This window comes from Quercus lobata, chromosome 8 (assembly GCF_001633185.2).
Source record: "Quercus lobata isolate SW786 chromosome 8, ValleyOak3.0 Primary Assembly, whole genome shotgun sequence".
Lineage (NCBI taxonomy): Eukaryota > Viridiplantae > Streptophyta > Magnoliopsida > Fagales > Fagaceae > Quercus > Quercus lobata.
Window position 1 is genome coordinate 7,297,571 of NC_044911.1, and position 22,571 is coordinate 7,320,141.

The following is a 22,571-nucleotide window of genomic DNA, read 5'->3' on the forward strand; positions in this document are numbered from 1 at the left end:
GTTTGAAATTTATAGGCCATGCTCTATAGTCTAGTTGGGGTTGGGCAAAGTTGGAGAGGCAGTGGGTGTGAGTCTATGTGGGTTTGGTGGGGTCAAGGTCTTGAAGGGACTAAGGATGGTGGGTCAAGGTGTGTAGGGCCCACACACAGCAGGTCAAGAGGACTCAAGAAGATCTGGGATATGATTTGAGGGGCAATGGATTTGGGGCTCGTGACATTTGAGTCCTTTAGGTGCACCCTCTCTCTTCTTCTTTTTTTTTTTATGATTTTTGGACCATCACAATCCAAAAAGAGGCTACTGCTTAGTGCTTACCCCAAAAAATAGAGTACAACTATCATTTGATGGTTAATCCTCACTTGAAGGGTAAAAAAAATGTATTGTTAATTTACAATTATTAATGGCATGTGAAGTATAAACCAAATAGCATGTACCTGTCTTTCCCTATGAATATGAGGCATGACAGATTAAAGTTTAACAAATAAAAAGATATAGGGTAGAGTTTTTGGAAAATACTTAATTTATAAATTATGCGTGGTTCAAATTGTTTTGCAAAAAAAAAAAAAAAAAAAAAAAAAAAAAAAAAAAAAAAAAAAATTACTATTATAAGGCTTAGTTATCCACCCAACTTTTCCCAATAATAAGATAAAGATCTTTCTACTGGGCATGATAATTAGAGTTCAGAGACAATTAGGCGGAATTTGGATCCTTCTATTGACAACTTTATCTACTAGTGACCTAGATATCTCACTTTTGGTGGATCACACAAATACATGTATCAAACTAAAAATAGAAAATGTGAACACGGATATTAAGAAAAGAATCCATGTCCCATTTTTCCTGTTCATGGGCTTAATCATTAGATGCCACAATTTGGAATTTGATTGACGAGGGGCTGTGGAGTGTGGAGGACATCAAAATTGGTACTAGTTGGACAGGCTGACCTGAAATTCTCATACATTGCATTATTGTTTATGCATTCCACACAGATCCAATGTACCTAGAACATTTATAATAGCAATTATGAGTTTCCACCTAAGTGATCAATCTTACTACTTTCTTCCTACATTTGGCTATGTGTTGGACGAGATATAATATTGACACGTTATAATTCGGATTTATACTATGTCTGCAATTTACTACTTTTTCCCTACATTTGTCTCTGTGTAGGATGGGATATAACATCGGCATGTGATATTTTGGATACGTGTTATGTTCGAAACTTACTACTTTCTTTCTACATTTGGCTTTGTGTTGGACGATATATAATATTAACACATAATATTTTGGATACATGTTATGTCTAAAAGCATATCGACACATGATCATTTTGAATACGTATTATATTTGTGTCGTTTATAGTATAATGAGATACATGATCGACATGTGATCATTTTGGATATGTGTTATGTCCATATTGTTTATAGTATAATGTGATATAAAATCGACACGTGATCATTTTAGATATGTGTTATGTTTGTGTTGTTTATAGTATAATGAGATACAATATCAATACATGATCATTTTGGATGTGTCATATCTATGTCGTTTATAGTATAATGAGATACAAGATTGAAATGTGGTCATTTTGGATACGTGTTATTTCCGTATCGTCTGTAATATAATGTGATACAAGATTGACATGTATTCATTTTGAATACATGTTATGTCCATGTTGTTTATAGTGTAATGAGATACAAGATTAACATATGCTTATTTTGGATATTTGTTACTTCCGTATTGTTTATAATAAAATGTGATACAAGATTGACATGTATTCATTTTGGATACATGATATATATGTGTTGTTTATAATATAACGAGATTCAAGATTGACACGTTATCATTTTGAATACGAGTTACGTCTGTCTTATTTATAATATAATGAGATACAAGATTGACATGTGATTATTTTGAATACGAGTTTTTGTGACTGTCTCGCTTAAAGTATAACTAAATACTGGAAATAAGTCAAATATATTTAAATGTGATTATCTTGTGTCCGAACCTCCTCTTCTTTTTTCTTTTTAGAATCATTTTGTGTCCCAATCTAATTATAATTCAGTCCCTGCCAATTGCTTTTCTACCAGAATAGTCATTCTTTTTCCGTTTTAGAATCATTTTGTGTCCCAATCTGATTATAAGTCAGTCCATACCAAGTGCTTTTCTTCCAGAATGGTACAGCCCTAAAGCAAGCGATAAAACACTGCCTTACCTTTCATCTCCGATGTTCAATTAGCTTCTATTTAAGCATCTTACAGCTGTAATACATTTCGTTCTTTAGTTAGCACCAAAAAATCATGGGTTTGCTGAAAATTATTGTCAAAGTCTGCCTAGAAAATCAATAGTTAGTACTCAGAACCAGGAAAGTAAGGAAAAGAAAAATGTTTTTGGGTGAGAGTGAACCTTTTTTTAAATAAAAAATAAAAAAAACCTCTCCTCTCTAGCTAGCAGATTAATAAATTGTTCGTTCATTAAAAAATTTGTTATTTGAAAGCATATTCAATTCTTTGGCCGATATCTCAACTTATACTATGTCAAGTTCACCCAATTTTCGCAAGCAATAGTTGTGTATACATATAAACAAAGAACTTCTTGGCAATCACATGCCTGCTTTTTTTGACATTAGCTAGCTATTGTTGTCAAAATGATCAATCTAGTAGATCAAGAGAATGAGGAATTCTACTTTATGTACCATGCTTGTGGACACAAGCTGTTGATTTATGAATAAGCATGAACAATATATATTTTGGTCTTCTGAACTTGAAGATTTTTATTAAATTCAATAAAGGCTATGAGATATTTTCTTCAGCAAAAAAAAGAAAAAGTAAAAGAAGCTTCTGAGACCTTTTGTTGGATTGAAGGGTTCCAAATCAGGATTATATAATAGTTGCTCATCTTTTAAGTAGTGTTTGCCTTTGCCCAATTTTAATTTTATGCTAAAAAATCTATTTTTGTATTTTTAAGTAATTATTCATTCAAAGTTAATCGCTTTTTTATAAGGTAAAATTGTTAATGGGAACAAGTCAACAACCCAAATTACTTCTGGGTTTGTGAATGATATGATAGAGACGACAAAACTTTGAGCTTTAATTCATTTAGATATACATACTTGATTTTCACAATAAACAACGTAGCTATGGAACATCAAACATTAGCTTTGGTCTAAAGGGTAAGGGTTGGTATTGTGCTTGAAGCCAAACTTTAGTCTTTAGTGCCCATCTAACGAAGTAGGTGAAAATCTTTAGATTTTTAGGTTCGCAAAATCATTACAAATAAATTCTTTTCAGTAAAAGAATGGGTCCAGTGAATTGCAATTCATGAATTGAGAAAACAAATGATAATTGTTATTGGATCTATTTAATCTATGGCTGGGACTACTTACACTTGATCCATTCAAAATTCACGATCAGCTAGCTCAAGACTATTTTGAATAAATGATTGTAAATGGTGGGCAATAAGTTCCTTTTCAACGAGATGTGAAGAAAAATAAAATAAAAAGTAAGTTGGTGGTACATATTCATTATGATGTTTTTTTTTTAATTTTATTTTTGTTGGCTCTTTCAAGGGTCAATAGTAAAAGTACTTAAATCCTTCGGTCTCCCACTCTTTTTCTTTTTTCTCCTCCTTTAATCAAATTTTCAATAAGTTACAAAATAATTTAAGGGGTCTAAGAAGTAGGAATATCATTATCGAGTTTTTTAAATTATTTATGGATAGTTGGTCATAGCGGCAATGACTTTTTAAGGCTTATAAATAAAATGTAAATAAGAATATCAACCATTGATTATGTTTTAAAATTGTTGCATAAAGTCCCTCCCACAGCGTCTCCACTCCATCAGATCCCAGGAAAATTGTTGCATAAAGTATAATTTGGTTTATTGATTATGGATGATCAAACTAGAAGGAGCTAACTGTTCTGTTTGATCATGTAAAAATGTAAATTAATGTAAAAAAATATATAGTTTGGTACTTTAACAACTTGAAAATAAAAATTGTAGATCATAAAGTGATTTAAAAACTCTAGTAGCCAAGTTGCCAATTATCGATTTCTTTTTTTGGCCAAAACAAAAATTTAGTGATCCTCCCAAAAATAAAAATTGAGTAAAATTACCATGTACTCTTAGCATGATGGTCATTTTATAAATGTAAATGGTTGTGGCATGGAGGGAGGGATAAGAGTCGAGATTCAAGTTTCTAAAGAGAAGTTTCATATATATATACACTTAAATTAAGTTAAAAGTAAAATTTATATTTGAATAAAAAAAAAAAATAGTATAAACAGTAAGGAAAAATGGCCTCTTTTTTCTTTTCTTAACGGGAAAGGTTGAAATTTTGCCCTCAATATTTGTATTATTATTTCTCTATGTTCGAGTGGTTTTATGGAATTCGCAATGGATTTGGCTAACTTCGCAAGTGGTTATGTACGTGGGACTAGAGAGCACACAAATGCTTTGCTTAAGGCATCAACTTTTCCTTCTTGAATTATTTCACTTTGGTCAATTGACTTATCGTAAATAGCGTGGCTTTAATATTCTAAAAGTATCATCTACTGAGTATACCGTATTCATCAGGATCATTATTGATGTAACTTGCAAGTAACTCTACTAACTTTCTATACCATGGTTTCTTAATTCTGCAAGACACTCGGTGTCGTAAGTTTAATAGACTTGAAGAATATGTCATAAACTAAAAGATTTCAAGTGTCGCCTCCGTAATTTAAGTTCTGGATTTTTTTTATTCTTTTATCTGGAAAGAGAATTAGAATATAAATTCTTTTTGATGTAAAAAATCAAACAATAACACAAAAACATAAAGCTATGAATATTATTTACGGAGGTATTAGTTTTCAATGTATAGCGAAAGCAAACATAATTATTGAAGGTATTGATAGAGAAGGTATTACAAATTTGCTAGACTCTAGTAGAAAAATTCTCTTAATAATATCTTTTTGTTGGTGAGGAGATTTGGGATTTTTTTTAAGGGAGTGAAAAGGATCACTCAGGGTTTGTTTGGAAATCATTTATTTTGTAAAAAATGAAAATTTTTTACTAAAAATATATAAAAAAAAAAACGCTAAAAGCTGATTTTTGGAACAATGAGACCTAGTTAAGAGTGCAATGAAATCTACTTTAAGAGCAAAAACAAGTCAATTTTTTCTCAAATTCCAAACGCAACCTCAATAATTTCTTTGCAGTAGATCTAAGTGAGACAAAGAAGGAAAGAGCTCTCAATAAAATATTGCAACCCAAACTTTGTATTTCCTTGCTACACTTAAAGAAGGATATTTTATATTTATATCATATTATCATCCATTCCAAACTATTTATGCCAACAGCATTTTAGGCAAATTAGGTGCCATCTTTTTCTATTTTATAAGGAGGTCATGCGTGCAACTCATTATTAATAGAAGTTTCTCAGATTAATTCAAAATATCTAACTTATCTGTTTGTAGTCAAACAGGCTGGTAAACTTGATAACCTGAAGTAGCTTGGATTAAGGCTTTTAAAATGTGAGTGATTTGATTGATCTTGATCAACTTTTTTTTTTTTTTTTTGGAAATAAAACGATAATGAATTTTATTTATTGAATATCATGTTGTATAATTAGAAAGAGAAAAGATGTGCATTCTTTTATCCAAACAATGACCTCCTCAACTTGATCTTGATTCATTATTCAATATCGATTTGTTATATTTTTATCAAACAAACTCAAGCTTAGGTGAAATCTTATCTTAAAACCCATACAAGCTTTAACCTTTTTATTATTATTTTTATATATAAGTTATAAATAAAAGTAAAATGTTACGTATTACTTATTGAACATAATTTGTTGCTTCATCTTACATCTTGAATAAATACCCTTTAAATACATTTTAATATCAACAAATGCAAATGTAACTAAGCCCTATAATATGGAGTAATGTTTAACTTCACTCTAAAAGCAAGACAGAGTAAAAGTTTATTTTTATTCTAAAAAAAAAAAAGAGAATTTATTTTTTGGCTAGAGAAAAATGGTTAGGAGGGGGAGAAAAGAGTAAAAGTCTATTTATCCTCAATTTGATGATTTTATTTAGCGAGTCTAGGTCCTTTGGATGAGCTAATCATGAGTTGAATTAAAACAAATTGGATTCTTTTATATTTAGCCTCTGCTTGCTTTCTTTCTTTCATTATTTGATTAAATATTCTTATGTATAAATTGGCGCCAGATAAAAGGTTTTTAATTTTTTTTTATCCCATTAATTCTCAAAAGAATTAGCAAAATGAGTTGTTGAGTAATGTAGATAATTATCAAAAAAAGGCGAAAAAAAAAACCAAACAATAATTTTTCCCCCCAAAAGGTGAAAAGAAAACGTGCATAATTCGAGTGAGTTCCATGTCAAGTTTGGCCTGGCCAACATCCTTGAAATAAAAAATAATAATAATAATAATAAAATCTTATATATGATAAAAATATCTATCCAAATCCAATAGTTTTCCATATAAGACTAAGCCAATAAGGCAATAATATGCACATCTCAGCCGCCTATTATTACATCACCAAATCAAAATCCAAAATCATATTTTCACCACACAAAAAATATTAAAGATACAATCTTTAACAATATGTACACAAAAAATATTAAAGACACAAAATTTTTAACACTATACTATGATGACAAGTTTTAATTAAAATAAAATCACTCGCACAAAACACATGATCTTCTCCATTTTAAGATTAAAATTTTTAATTTTCACATCTATCAATATATTCGATGACACAAGACACAACTACACATTTAATTTTAATTTATAATATTTATATTTTAATTATAAAATTGATTCATAGAAATTGAGATGATCAATTTTCCTTTTTCCATTGTCACATGGATATACACTATTAATAGTTTAATACCATTTTTTTATTATTTTTATTACTTATTGATCTTAAACTCACTTTTTTTTTTTTTTTGACGTGATCTTAAACTCACATTGGTACATGTGATTCGTTATGGAAAAATCTATACCCCAAAGCTTTTTCGCTTAGTGATATTTTCTCTCAAAAAATAAAAACTTTGTTTCACCCAAAACCCTATACATGGCCACGTACACCCCCACAAAAGAATGAAAGGGACGTGACCTAAAAAGCAAGAAGCATTTCTCAGCAAAAAAAAATTGAATAGTAGTGGACAATCTTAAATATGGCAACAAGGACCCTCCGGTCATTTCACTCATCCCTTATTTTTTTATTTTTTAAAGTTAATAAAAAAATGATTAAAAAAAATACTAGTATATAGATAAAGCAGCAGCAAGCAATTGAGTCCGGGTCGGTTGTGGGGGCGAGAGAAGGTAGGGAAATCGAGAAAGCAAAAGAAAAAAAAGAAAAGAAAAAAAAAGGCATTACCAGCCAGAGAAACCCACACACCCCCAAAAAAAAAAAAAAGAAAACCAAAAACCAAATTTTTTTTTTTATTAATATTAATATTTTATTTTATTTTGTGTGTAGAAGAGAAGAGAAGGTGCTCCTTGTGTTTGTGCCATCCATCCATCCCATCCCATCTCCACATCCAGTTCTTTCTCTCCCACCATATCCCTCACCTTCTCTCTCCATCAACTCATTTCATTTCTCAAAACACACTTTGTTTCTTTCTTTGTTTCTTTGTGTTTTTTTTTTTTTTTTTTTTTTGGTTTTTCATAAACTATGAAGAGGGGGAGAGGAGCCGCGGCTAATAAAACACCGGCACCGGCGGCGGTGGCGGCGGCACCCACGGCCGAGAAAGAACAGAGATATAGAGGAGTAAGGAAGAGACCGTGGGGAAGATTCGCTGCCGAGATCAGAGACCCGTGGAAAAAAACGCGAGTCTGGCTCGGCACTTTCGATTCAGCCGAAGACGCCGCTCGCGCCTACGACGCCGCGGCTCGTAGACTCCGCGGCCCTAAGGCCAAGACTAATTTCCCTCTCTCCTCTTCCTCCTCCCCTAATATTCATCACCAACAACAACAACAACAGCAACACCTTAACCGCACCGCCAACTACGGTGGTCCGCCGTTTTTAGATCATCATCGGTTTTATGATAACGATGATGGAAATGATGAGCAGCATCAGAGGATGGTGATTGATCCGCAGAGGCCGACGTGTAGCGGTATGAGCAGTACAGTGGAGTCGTTTAGCGGGCCCAGGCCAACTCCGCAAAAGGCGCCGCGGCCCATGGAAACCGTTATGGATCGCCGGAAACGGCACCATCCGAGGACTCCTCCTGTCGTTCCAGAAGATTGCCACAGCGACTGCGACTCGTCGTCCTCGGTGATCGATGGCAACAACAACAACAACATCAACGGCAACAACGGCAACGACAACGACGACAATGATATCGCGTCGTCGTCTTATTCTAATTTGTTGTGCCGGAAAACTCCGCTGCCTTTCGATCTCAATCTGCCGCCGTTGGATTTGGATCACGACGTTGACTTTGTTGGTGATGATCTCAACTGCACCACCGCTTTGTGTCTCTAATTTATTCTCCATGATTATTATGATTATAATTATGATGATCAATGATTTTTCTTTTTTCTTTTTTTAATTTTGTTGTATCTCTTTCTTTTTTTTATTAAATCCAAAAAAAAAAAAAAGAAATTTATGAGATAAAGATTATTATAAATTGATGATCTTAAATTTTAGGATAACGGTTATGCTCACTTTGGGTTTGTTTGATTATGTTTTTTTTGGGTAAAAATAGGTAGTCTACGTGGTGCTAAAACTTGGTTAAAATTTCTATTTATAACTGATATTTTATTTTTGTTTTGTTTTTTCCTTATATTTTGGGTATGTTTTATTTGCTTCAATATTGGGATGGTTGGTTTAGATCTAGAGTGATCATATAATGTGAGATCGTTAACAATGAAATCCATATTATCTTCTTTTTTTTAATGGAAATGTAAAGAGAATTCAAATGGGAAGTGATAAAATTTTGTGTTAATTGTTTGAGAAAAATAAACATCCATTTAGTTTGTAATATCATTTATTTTATAGATATATAGGATTTGAATTTATGTATTATTCTTTGCTCTTAAGACAAGATTTATGAATAGATGCAATTTGATTTAGGTGCCAGTAATTTTAACACGAGGAACATTAATCTTAATTTTTGAAATGTTTCATACCATATATAAGTTTGGTTTTTTGGGTTTATTTTTGTTTTAATAACTGGGTGGTTGTTGTGGCCCTCTAATGTGAAGCCATGTGTGTTTGCTTGAGTTCAACGAATTGAGGGTGTGGTGTGAGTTCACCTATCACTTCACTTCCCTCTTGCTGTTGCACATTTTTGAACTTAGAACTTGAACTTGGACTAATAGCAATAGGAAGAAGACCCAGATGGACTTTCATGGCATTTTCCTTTCTTGTACTTTGCTGAGTGTGTTACTCGCCCATGGAGATTCTTTTTGTTTGTTATTCTTTTTTCTTCCTTCTTTACAGCTTTGGCTGCTGGCTAGAAATTATAAATATGATGGTTCAAGGAGAGTTCCTGGAAGGAAATATGCACATTCTTTTTTCTTTTTCTTTTTTTTTTTGCTTCTCAAAATATGTCTTATGTGGGGTCTGTTCGACGTTGTATTCAGGCAATGCTTAATGGTGAAAGGAATAGTTATTAGGTATCTAATTAAACAAAAACTGAGTAGTTAAATCTTTATTGGTGGTTGTGTTTTAATGGCTTTGTAGCGAATCCATTGTAATGCTTCATAGAGATTACTTCTCTCTCTACAGGCCTTTGACTTGGATAGCATTATCCTTCCATCAAGGATTCGAGGGGAAGTCATTGGCCACCTGACACTATTCAGGTGGGGAGCCACTGGATAATCAAGCCAGCATAAAACCAAATAAAGATTTTTTTTTTTTTTTTTTAATATTTTTGGAATTGGATGTAATAAGTTCACGAATGTATTGAGCCGCCTTCGTGGAAACAAGAAAAAAGGTCTGGGAAAGCAAGAGAAAATAGAGTTTTTGAATTAAAATTCGGAAAATAACTAAAATATAGAATCTGAATCACAATATTTGATCTATTGGATCATGCACACTAGGGTGACAACTCTCATTGGTGGGTTGTACTGTGAAATATAACTATTGGATCACAATTTTCCACCTATTTTTAATTATTGAAATCAGGGGAAGAAAACCCTGGTTCATATGTAATGATTACAAGGGTGCAATTTGGTTTTTGCGGATTTTGTTAAAAGCTATTTGACTATACAACAACCACACGGTACACATGTATTATTAAGGATTGTAATTTGCATTTGCCACTATGTGTAGGAACTTGTATTGCCAGATTGTGTTAAAAGGGTATATGACTCTACAACTTTATGTAATGTCAAGGGTAATAATTTGTGCTGCCCAATTGTGTTAAAGGGCATATGACCATAAACAACTTTCAATTCGACTAACACAACACAAAAGTGACTTGTTTTTTTCTTTGTTAATGGCCACTTCCATGTTATTACTTTCGTGTTTGTCACAAATCCAAGAAAGTGTAAAATCAGTAAATCGCATTCGTGTTATGTGACTAAACTCTAATTTGACTAGACAAGTATAATTAAGGTTCATTGTAATTATTTAAATAATCCAAATTGACCTCATACATGATCAATGTTGGTCTCAAGTCTCAACAAATGTTTGTTTAATCCACACTCATATCCGATTTAATACCAATAAATTCAATGTGGTGTATTATAATTTCCTCCACTTAAAAAAAGTTACATGCCACTACTCATTTGGTAACTTTGATTTGGAATTATTGGTCACAACTACTAAAAATAACAAAAAGTGGAAATTGTATCTACGATATATCCTAAACAGGTTAGTCAAATTATAATTAGGAGTCTTCATAGTTGTTTATATATTTCAAATCTACCTAGCAAACACTAGATTTGGAAGTCAACACATGCACACGCACTACACATATTAATACAATCAAATCCTCTAGGCTATTACAATATTTTCCTTACAATGTGTTTGAATAGAGGGAGAGGAGAGGGAAGAAGAGGTGAAAATGAGGATGAGACTTTAATGAACCTTATTTTGGTGTTATTTAAAGTGGGAGGAGGGGGGTTCCAGTTATAATAAAAATAAATAAATTTTCAATTTTTTCCTTTATGATTTTAATTTATATTTATTTCTTTAAAATTAGCAAAGTAGGGGCATATTTGTCAATTTATATGATTATTTCCCTCCCACTCTTCTCTTCCCACTTAATTTAAAACGTCTAATTAGTTTATATGAATATCTATTCTTCTTCTCCCTACTTAATCTTTCAAATATTCATATAAAGATAATCAGCGTAAAGTGGTGGGCTGTGCTAGTGGTGTTGGGCTGCTTCCTGCGGCACTAGGCTCAAGTTTTCTTGATAAGGGAGTTGGGATTGGTCTAGCTGCAATTCAAGTTGGTTTGACTTGTGCGCAAACTAGGCCAGGTTTGCCAAAAACATGCTTGCAGCAGGCAGAGCTGTTTTAGACAAGTTGTGGTAGACAGACATAATAATAATAAAATAGATAAAATATCTGGCCACTCAGCAGGAAATGACCAAACAACTCTTAAACACAATTACAGCAATAATAATCACTTTTACAGAAGAAAAATAACAGAACGAAAGTGAACAAGTATTAGTATGTATGGGTTAATCAGAATTTTAGGAAATCAACTAAAGTCCAGTCTGTAGGAGCAAAGCCAGAGAGGAAAGAACGTTCCTTCTCAACGTAATTAATCTCTCAGGAAAAGTCCTGCCATGGAGATTAACTGCCCTGAGAAAAATGGACTTGAGTGGTTTATGCATAGAGGCTCCTTGTGGTTTTCACAAAGAGCAGGATTTCGTGAGGGAAAAAGATAATCGATCTACCGGTGCATGTCTGCCGTTCTAATTCTCACTTTATTTTTCTTTCGGGTTGTTTTCTTTCTTTCTTTCCCACTTGTTTCTTTTTTCTATTTCCTGGTTTCTCTTTTCAAATTCCTATTTCTTAGTTAAGGTTCTCATTGTTGCTCTGTCTTTCTATTCACGACAAGATCCTCTTTTTATAGCGCCTGCCGTGACTGGATTTTACTGTTTTAGCTCTTAACCTACTTTGTTTGGTTTAGGTGTACTGGCCGACCATCATTGTTCCGTCTGTGTGCCACCCCCCATCACCAGACAAAAAAGGGTATTTTGTTTGCTTGTCTGCCGTGGCACTCTTCCTGTTACAGTCTAGGCTCTTTCTCTCTCCCTATCCCTCATGGCATGCACCTAGTGGCTCCAGCTTAGCTTACTTTTTTTGGGTAGTAAGTCATCACAGCAGGACACTTCCCCAAAAGAGCCTGAGCCGAAACCTCAAAAATAGATTTTTCCCCTCTCCCCACCACCAAACCATGCCTTCTGAATCTCTAACCCCCGGCCTCACCATGCTCTGTATTGGCTGGGTACAGGCTGGTAGTGCTTGGGCCTTGCGCGTGCCTTCCTTTCATATATGTCCAAAATCTGTCTGCTGCCCATTCGTCTGCCGTGGTCTGGAGGCTTGCCTATATAGCCTGCCGTCCGTTTTTTTTGACCTTTTTATGTGGGCTGCTTTTCGATTTCCCACTCCTCTTAGAAGCTGGGCCTTATTTGATGATGGACCTTATATTTCTTTGGCCTACTTCTTGATTTCCCTCGTTTCTTGCTATATTGTTCTGTTATTCCTGTTGTAATGACTCAATCCTGCTGGGCCTTCTTTAAGCTAGCCGTTTACTATTTCCCCCAGTGGCTTGGTATGGCCACTAGTTTTCTTACTTATGGGCTCCTGTGTCCCTTTTATCTTTCTCTTGGGCATCCTTGGCATACTTGCTTTCTTTGGGCTTCCTTGACCTTTTTACTAACTCTGCATTCCTATGAGTTTTTACTAACTTCATTGGACTTCCTTAACCCAATTACCTTATTCTCATCCTTGGGGTTCTTAGGCCTGCCATAAATCCCTTACTTTCTTTCTTTACATTACTTTGGGCTTGCGGCGGCCCTTTCTCACTTTTCTACATCATATACTGTCCATGAGATGTTATTTCTTTCTTTCCAGACTTCTTGAAGCCCACTTGCCTCTTTAAGGCCCATTTGTTTACTTCATTGGCCTGTGATCCATTATTCCTGCCGCTTGAGCCTAATAGTTTTGCTATCTGCTTGCCAATTATTTGCCGCCCTTGTTATTGGGCTTTTCTTCTTTCTACCTAAATTCTCCCAAATGACCCTCAACAATCGGTAACTATTATCCTCTCCTCCCCTCCCCTCTCCTTCCCTCCATCCCCCTTTCCCCACCCATTGCTTGATAAAATTTGGGTGAAAACTTTGAGAGAGATTCTTATCACATTGAATTGAAATAAGATACTCTGTTTATATATATGCCAATTATATAAACAGAGTTTCAAACGTATTATATATAAACAGAGTTTCAAACGTATTATTAGTGTTTTGTATTAAAAAAATAATTCTTCTAAAAAATTTAGAAAAGCATATAAATCAGGACTAAATACATAACTGCACAACCATTTAGAAATTATTAAGACAATGAAATGAGTTCGAAGAAGTTCAATCGTATATTGGAGAGAGGTATCATTTATAGTGTTATGTAGGACAGATGGGTCAAATTATGATAAATAGGTCAGAATAGCATGAACGTTGATAAGGTGAATTTGAATCATTACGAGTTAAGTGAGTTAGTTCGAATTCAACTTTGGTAAAAAAAAAAAAATAGTTCGAATTCAACTAGTTTGCTCAGAATGTCTTAAAAATGTGTACTTTTTTTTTAGAAAGAAAATGTGTACTTGTTTTGTCCACAAAACTATATCACAAAAAGCAAACCAATTATATCTTTGAAAAAAAAAAATGCAAACCTTCGTGGGTCGTTTCCAACATTACTCCTGCCCTTAAATGTTGTATCTCATCTTTTCGATTTAATTATTATTTATTTTTTAGAACCATTGCATCTTTTAGTTAAATGGGTTATTGTAACATATTTTTAAAAATTGTTATTAAAAATAGAGGTGGAGTCAAGAATTTTTGTTTGGAGGGACCAAGTTGCAGCACTAATATATTTATCAAAACAATTCCACACACACATTTACACTCCAAAAAAAAAAAAAAACTAGTATTTTTAATCAAAATTATGTTTGATGGCGATATTTTATAAAATAAAATTCATATTTACTATTTTTATAGTAAAATTCTTTAAAAGTTTCATTTTTGATATAGATTATCAAATTTTATACCAAAGTAAGTAAAAAAATTTTCAATTGAACTAATGAAATTTTTAAAAACATGAATGATCCAAAACTTAGAGGAATAAGTTAGGCTCCAAATGTATTTGAAGCTATCTTGCTCAAACCCATTATGTGACAACTAAAGAGACATTTCATGTATAGTTTTAATAACAATATTTTTTTAATGAGTCAATGACTTGTTAATTGCCACAAAATGAGTTGAAAAAGATATAGATTTAAACATATTTGGTGCCCAACTTTATTAAATATTTAACAAATATATAAAAACATTTTACAATATAAAAAATATAATTGCGAAAAATAAAGTCATGTCTCTATAATTATTAGACCAATTATTTTTTTTTAAGAGTATCATTCGACTAAATCAAATATTTTGGGACGCTAACTCTTATTTTTGTAAACTAAAATTTGAAAATAATTATATATTTTTAAAAAAATTTCAAAATTTTGGGGGGCAATGGCCCCCACAATTGCACATAGTTATGCCCTTGCTTAAAAACATCATAAAATTGTTTGGCAAGAATAAGAACATGTTGTGTGTGTGTGTGTTGTCAATATGAAAACACCTCTGGAAATGTTGCAACTCAAAAGACCATATTTAAAAAAAAAAAAAAAAAAAAAAAAAAAAAAAAATCTAAAGGGTACCATTATTGTAAGAGTCAAACCTCAGATTACCTAGACCTTAAAAAAAAAAAAAAAAAAAAAACCCAGAATTAAATAACAGTGACTAATCAAGGTTTTATTTATTATTTTTTTTTTTATACAAGATAGAATTATACTCTAACATAATTTAAACGTACGTGTGTGAAATCAAATATATAAACAAGCTGTGGCCTGTACTTGTGGGCTTCACAAAGTTCAGCCTAAATGGGTGCCTGGACCCTTCTCCATATTTGGACATGGATATTTTCTTTTTTCAAAGAGACGAGCACATCTCTAACTTTAACCCAAAAAAAGTATTGGGCAAAAAAACAAAGCACTAAACATGGAATATGCTGGCCTAGATCCTTTTCTAGCCAAGCTTGTGATTGGGAAGCCATCCCCATCTGAAAATGTGCAAAAACCTCTTTGAGTTAACCCAATGAACTCACTCATCAAAAAAAAAAAAAAAAAAAAACCCAATGAACTCAATGGACTATGCCCCCCCTTGTGTTGGAATAAGTTTGAGTAACTGCACTTCCTAGTCTCTAAAACTATGCCAATTCTAGAATGGAAAGTGCCATAATGTTTGCGCACCAGGCCTTTAATCGTTGCTGACACATGGGAGTACATCACCTACAGTTTCTTAATATGCAACGTGTGCAATGTTCCTATACTAAAATGCCTTCTAATAAAAATGAACACATCAGACTCCACTTTCGACAACTCTCAAGTTTGTTTGAATCTCTAGAGTTCATTGTTGGAAGCTTGTTTTGTTTCCTAAAGTAGTGTTTAACATTAAGTATGTTTTTCTAATCATATGGTTGGTAATAAAGAATAAGCTTATTGACAACCAGAGAAAGATTGACCGTAGTCAGGGTTATCCAGATGACATCTTATATACTTTCCACAGAGCTAGAATTGAGTCTGAAAAATCATGTGTGTTTTAGGAGTAATTTTTAGGTATTCTCAGATCACAGAGAATGATGCTCCTTCCTCCTCTCACATTCATGGTGGGATCTACTTATTAAATTCATGGTGGGGTCTACTATGAATGTGAGAGGAGAGAGCACCATTTCTCCGTGCTTCGAAAGTACCTACAAATTTTTCCTTCTTTTTTTTTTTTTTGAAAGCAAATTTTCCATGTTTTAGATGTTCATTCTCTAGCAAGATTTGGTAGGAGATCTTCATGATGAGTTTGATTAATAGGCAGGTAAGAATAACATGCAGACATGATAAGCTTTTGAATGGGAAATAATGAAGCTTAAAGGGAAGATGTTGCAGCTTGTCATATGTAAACAGCAGGGAGTATGTGATACTGAGATCAATATTAAGATCTTCATCACATTTGGAATTTTGAATTGATCAAAATGCAACAGTGCATAATGGAAATAATAAATGAAGGTGAAATTGTAGGAGCTATTCTGCAGAATGTGAGATACAATCTGTCTTTGTGTAAAAAATAAAAACATAACAAATTCAATTCAAAATAGGGTGTTCTGTAGTTTTTGGAACATTCCTTTGGTTGTTTTTGATTGTAGCTAAGTGAATGTCTACTTCTTGCAGCTCAGCTTTTGGCATGTGAATGGTGAATTGTTATGTTATTGTATCTTTAGTTGTAAAGTGTTTGCACACGTTTGTTGTACTTCTAGATTTGGTGAATAAAATTGCCATTCATTAAATTAAAAGGAAAAATTAAATATTTACCCTATGGTTTATACTTTATACCTCACTCTTCTTAGGTGATGGTCCTTGAGCATGTCCTTTTTTGCTTGCAAGGTGGATAAGGGTGCTACTCATTTTAAATAAATTTTATTTTTTTAATGAATATATCATTTAAATTTAAAATTAATATACTCTAAATACATTTAAAATTTGGAATTGTTAATCCAAATTATAAAATGAAGAGAATTACAGTTGATCTATCTATGATCCTTTTGCTTGTCTTCTTTTAAAATTGAGGGTAACTACAATTCCTAGTCTCTTGCCCTGCCAATTTTAGAAGTGCCGTAATATTCTAGTTAGCTTAGTTGGTATAATTTATTGTGTTCGAATAAAGGATTTGAGTTCGAATCTCGTTTATACTAATCAATTGATATTTGGACTTCATGATAAAGAAAAATAATCGTACAAAAAACGCCATAGATTTAATTCTGTCATTGCAAGGTGAAAGAACACTGGGCTTTCTTTGAAAAATGAATAAATTACTTCAAGGGGTGACTTAACTTGTGGCATTTGCTGACTTCGCCTGCATCTCAAGTGATTAGACTGAGACAAGATTCAAACTTGCACTTGATGAGTCTTTATAAAATTTAGAGGGGAAAAATGTGTCGCAATGTTCACATCTTTTTATTTTTAAATATGATAGTATTTTAAATCTACAATGTTCATTTTATGATAATTGTGTTTTATTATCACACTAAGGCTGTGTTTGTTTTGGTTGAAAAGGATTTTAAGAAATCATTTTACACCAACCTGAGTGTTTGGTAAGCACAGAAAATTGGGTCAAACAGAAATCAATTTCCGCGTTGACTGTAAAATACCCCTCCAAAGCCGGAAATGATTTTCAGTCAAAATTTTTCACTTCAAACCATTTTCGGACTCACGTGCAAAGAGAGAGAGAGAGAGAGAGAGAGAGAGAGAAAGCCCAAATCACGCCTTCGACTTCGCCGGCGAACCCACGAACCGAGATCACGCCACGAACCTAGAGCCCAGATCATGCCTTCGACTTCGCCAATCTACGAACTGATCTACGAACCCACGAATCGATCTTCGACCCATCGATCTACGAACCCATGAACCGATCTTCGACCCAGAGCCTTCGACCCACAAGCCTTCGACTTCACTGGTGACCCAGAGCCTTCGCACCACGAACCCACGAATCGATCTCTCTCTCTCTCTGTGTGATTTTGATCGACCCATAACCGATCTATGTTTCTGTGTGAATGAACCGATCTGTTCTTCTTCTCCCTACTTAATCTTTCAAATATTCAAATAAAGATAATCGGTAACTATTATCCTCCCCTCCCCTCTCCTTCCCTCCATTCCCCTTTCACCACCCACTACTTGATAAAATTTGGGTGAAAACTTTGAGGGAGATTCTTATCTCATTGAATTGAAATAAGATACTCTGTTTATATATATGCCAATTATATAAACAGAGTTTCAAACGTATTATTAGTGTTTTGTATTAAAAAAATAATTCTTCTAAAAAATTTAGAAAAGCATATAAATCAGGACCAAATACATAACTACACAACCATTTAGAAATTATTAAGATAATGAAATGATTTCGAAGAAGTTTAATCGTATATTGGAGAGATGTATCATTTATTATGTAGGATAGATGGGTCAAATTATGATAAATAGGTCAGAATAGCATGAACGTTAACAAGGTGAATTTGGATCATTACGAGTTAAGTGAGTTAGTTCGACTTCAACTAGTTTGCTAAGAATGTCTAAAAAATGTGTACTTTTTTTTGAGAAAGAAAATGTGTACTTGTTTTATCCGCAAAACTATATCACAAAAAGCAAACCGATTATATCTTTGAAAAAAAAAATGCAAAAGCTAAGCATTCGAGACCCATAAGCCACCCACTAGACCTCCATCAACTGAAGGCCCCAAACCAACAACTGGAACCCATCCCTAATCCGCTGGGTATAAACCCATCCCAAAAGCACCGCTTGGTGTTTGGAGTTTAGATACAATCTAGTGCCACGACGCCGTATGACGAATCTACTAGGTACAACAACAAAAGATTTTTTCATTTGGTTGTGGGTTTGGTTTGGGTTGATTTACAGGTTTGATTTGGATGTGTATTTGAGTGAGCCTCCGTTTGTTTGCTGAGAAAACAAGAGAAAAACTAAACGAAATGTCTGATTGATGAAATGTCAATGGTTGTTGCTGCAAATGCTAAAGCTCCTCCATGAAGTTGCTAAAGATGGGTTTGTAGTTTATAATTTGTGAGAAAGTTTAGATTTGGTTAAACTCCCCAACTACAGATTCTCGGTTTAGGGAAGAAGAACAATGAATGGTGTTGAGCCAAAAACTATTTGGTAAAGTGAATGATGAGGTAAAAATTTTGTTTGGTTAGTAACTGCAAATTCTAGGTTCGAGGGAAAAACAATGAAGAATGTTGTGTAAAAGTAAAATGAAATTATCTTTGGTTAACAAAATTGTAAGAAAACTAAAAGATAAAACAAAGAAAGGAAAAAATTGGAGAAGAAATTATAAAAATAATAAATAAATAAAATGCCAATGGGGCGTTTTTTACCATGTAAGCGCTGAGTGGTCACAAAAATTCAGACACATTAGCATTTTTTTTAATATTTTAATATTAGGCATGCCAATAATGCAATCCGTTTGCCATGTGGGCATTTTCCGTTAGTAAGTTAATGGTAAGGATCAAATTAATTACAAATTAAAAATAACAGGAACTAGATTAACCACTATCAAAATATAAGGACCAAATTGACCATGACCTCAAAATGTAAAGACCAAAATAGTGTTTTTTTTTTTTTTTTTTTTTTTTTTTTTTTTTTAGAAAGAACCTGCCAAATATCAATATACTCAAACTTGTCAACTTTAAAAATCCACATACATATATATTCCTTCAAACCTACCAAATATCAATGTAAAATCCACATACATATTTATAGATGCATCCTGCCAAATATCAATGTATTCAACCTGCCAACTTTAATGATCCACACACACACACACAGAACCTGCCATTTTTTTTTTTTTTTTTTGAGAAAGAATCTGCCAATTATCAATTTACTCAAACTTGCTAACTTTAAAAATCCACATACATACATATATATATGCAACTTGCCAAATATCAATGTACTTAACCTGCCAACTTAAAAAATCCACATGCATATATAAACATGCAACTTGCCAAATATCAATGTACTCAATCTGCCAATTTTTAAAATTCAAATACATAACTATCAATGCTATCTTTAGAAGACTCGTATATATATCAAATTACAATAAAACCCCACATGCATAATTTACACACTTAAGTTCCTACAACTCCTCTTGTAATTGCCATAAATGCTCAATAAGGTCTAATTGGAGTTGAGAATGAATTTCATGGTCTCGAATACATTGATGGGTTTCAATGAACTCTGTAAATTCATTTGTGTGCTCCCGTGACAGTTGTATAGTATGATTGTCATCAATTTGCTCATTATCTAATTCCACCGCTTCATTTACATCTCGTTTAGCCTCAACGATCATGTTATGAAGAATTCCGTACGCTTTTATAATGTCTTGGAGTGTTTCACTATAGAAAAATCTTGCAAGTCCACGCACAATTGCGAATCTTGCTTGAAGCACTCCAAATGCACGCTTTACATCCTTCCTATTCGCCTCTTGGGCTTTTGCAAATAATTTTCTTTTTTGTCCTCATGGAGATGGAATTATTTTAACAAATGTTGGCCACTTCGAATATATGCCATCAGCAAGGTAGTATCCCATTGTATACTCATGGCCATTGATTGAGTAATTAACTACAGGAGCACGTCCTTGTTCGAGCTTAGAAAATATAGGAGACCATTCTAATACATTAATTTCATTATTTGACCCAGGTAACCCAAAAAATGCATGCCAATGTTAGAATCCTCAGTAATTCAACACTCTAATTCTCCTACTCACTCAATATGGTAGTTCTTCAAGGGAACTAGTCCTCCACTGATTCTTCGAGGGAATCAACCCCCAAGCTAGTCTCAATGAGAGCTAAGCAAATGCATTCTAATTCAATTACCTCTGTTACAATCATCTCATTCTTATATTAGTTACTGTATTACTGTTGGTACACATATTACAACTCAACACTCCAACTAATAATGTACACTACTTTGATGCTTGTTCTAACTAACTTTGTACAAATACCTGCCGAACACAATTATCACAGCTGTGATGTCTTGTACCTAACATTACCCTCCTCTTTTAAAGAATCTTGCCCACAAGGTGAGGGAATTGTTGCTGCAGCTTGTGTAGGAGCTCCCACATAGCATCATTTGGTGAAGAGCCTTCCCAGTGCACTAGAACCTCAGTAACCTGCCTTTGCTTCCTTAACTGAACTAATCTATGCTGCAAAATTGCAACTGGCTCAGGAGATGAGTGACCCTGGGAATCCACTGGCGGTAATGTAGGAATAGGATTGATGTGCTGACCAAGCTTGGCCTTCAAGCATGAGACATGAAAAACTGGGTGAATGCATGAAGTTGGGGGTAAGTCCAACTTATAAGCAATAGAGCCAATCTTTTGCAGAACTTGGAAAGGGCCAAAGAACTTAGGTGCCAATTTCCCAACCTTCCTTAATCGAATGGACTGTTGTTTAAAGGGCTGCAACCTTAGGAAAACCGAATCCCCCACCTCAAAGTGTCTCTCCACTCTATGCTTGTCAGCCTGGAGTTTCATTCTATCCTGAGTAGCAACCAAATTAGTCTTGAGAAGACTCAAAATCTACTGTCTATTATGCAAATACTCCTCAACAATAGTTGCCTAAGTAAGTCCAGGAATGTAATTCAAAAGTATGGGTGGTTGAAACCCATAAAGAGCTTCAAAGGGAGTTAGTTTAGTAGCCGTATGATAGTTGGTATTAAACCAAAACTCAGCTAGAGGCAACCAGTCCACCCATTGCTTTGGTTTGTCTCCTACAAAGGCTCTGAGATACTGCTCATGGCTTTTATTGACCACCTCTGTCTAGCCATCAAACTAAGGGTGATAGGCAGATGACATGGCTAACTCAACCCCTTGCAATCTAAATAATTCCTCCCAGAACTTAGAAGCAAAGATAGGATCCCTATCACTAACTATAGAGGTAGGCATCCCATGTAATTTGAATGTGTTGCATGAACAAAGAAGCAACCTTAGTTGCTGTATAGGGATGAGACAAAGGGATGAAATGAACAAACTTAGTAAATCTGTCCACCACTACAAGCACATCATCATGTTTTTGAGATTTCAGTAATCCCTCAACAAAATCCATACTGATAGAGGTCCAGGGTGTATGAGGAATAGCTAAGGGTTGTAAAAGCCCAGTTGGGCTACTAGTTTCATGCTTGATTCTCTGGCATATATCACAGCTTTTAATATAATCCTTTAAATCTTGTTTCATTCCCCACCAAAACCAATCCCTTTTGGCTTTATGAAATGTTTTCAAATAGCTCGAGTGCCCTCCTAAAGGACTGTCATGCACCAAGCTCAACACTTTAGACTTCAAACTGTAGTTTCTTCCCAGATAAATTCTACCTTTGTAAAGCAACAAGCCATTCTGCAAACTGAACTTGCCAGTAGCTTCAGAACTGCTAGTAATGGACTGCAAAATCTGTTGGACCTCTGCATCTCCTTGATAACTAGCCTTAAGCTCTTCAATCCAAGTAGGATTAGGAAAGGAAATAAGGAATAAACTGATGTTGGTATCAACCTAAAGTCAATACAAAACAAACTGCTAATTGCCTTTAAAAGTTCCTGTTGTTCAGCAAGTTCCTCACTCCCAGTTTTCTTAGACAAGACATCAGCTACAACATTTTCCTTCCCTTTCTTATAGTCAATAACAAAAGAGTATCCTAGTAACTTAGTGATCCATTTTTGTTGCATAGGAGTTCCAATTCTTTGCTCTAACAAATGCTTCAAACTTTGATGGTCTGTTTTAATCACAAATGGTTTACCCAATAGG

The 22,571-nt window shown here is 33.8% G+C and overlaps 1 protein-coding gene across 1 annotated transcript; it reads left to right on the forward strand.

Moving 5' to 3' along the window:
• The first annotated feature begins 7,357 nt into the window (after positions 1-7,357).
• Positions 7,358-10,162, forward strand: LOC115958630 (ethylene-responsive transcription factor 3). The gene is made up of 2 exons (XM_031077058.1): positions 7,358-8,449; positions 9,736-10,162. Exons 1-2 carry the CDS (start codon positions 7,678-7,680, stop codon positions 9,741-9,743), a joined length of 780 nt encoding a protein of 259 aa, XP_030932918.1. The 5' UTR covers positions 7,358-7,677; the 3' UTR covers positions 9,744-10,162.
• Positions 10,163-22,571: the final 12,409 nt, after the last annotated feature.

Excerpts from the sequence above, each read along its gene's own strand:
- LOC115958630 (XM_031077058.1), top strand. The coding sequence starts at position 7,678 with ATGAAGAGGGGGAGAGGAGCCGCGGCTAATAAAACACCGGCACCGGCG.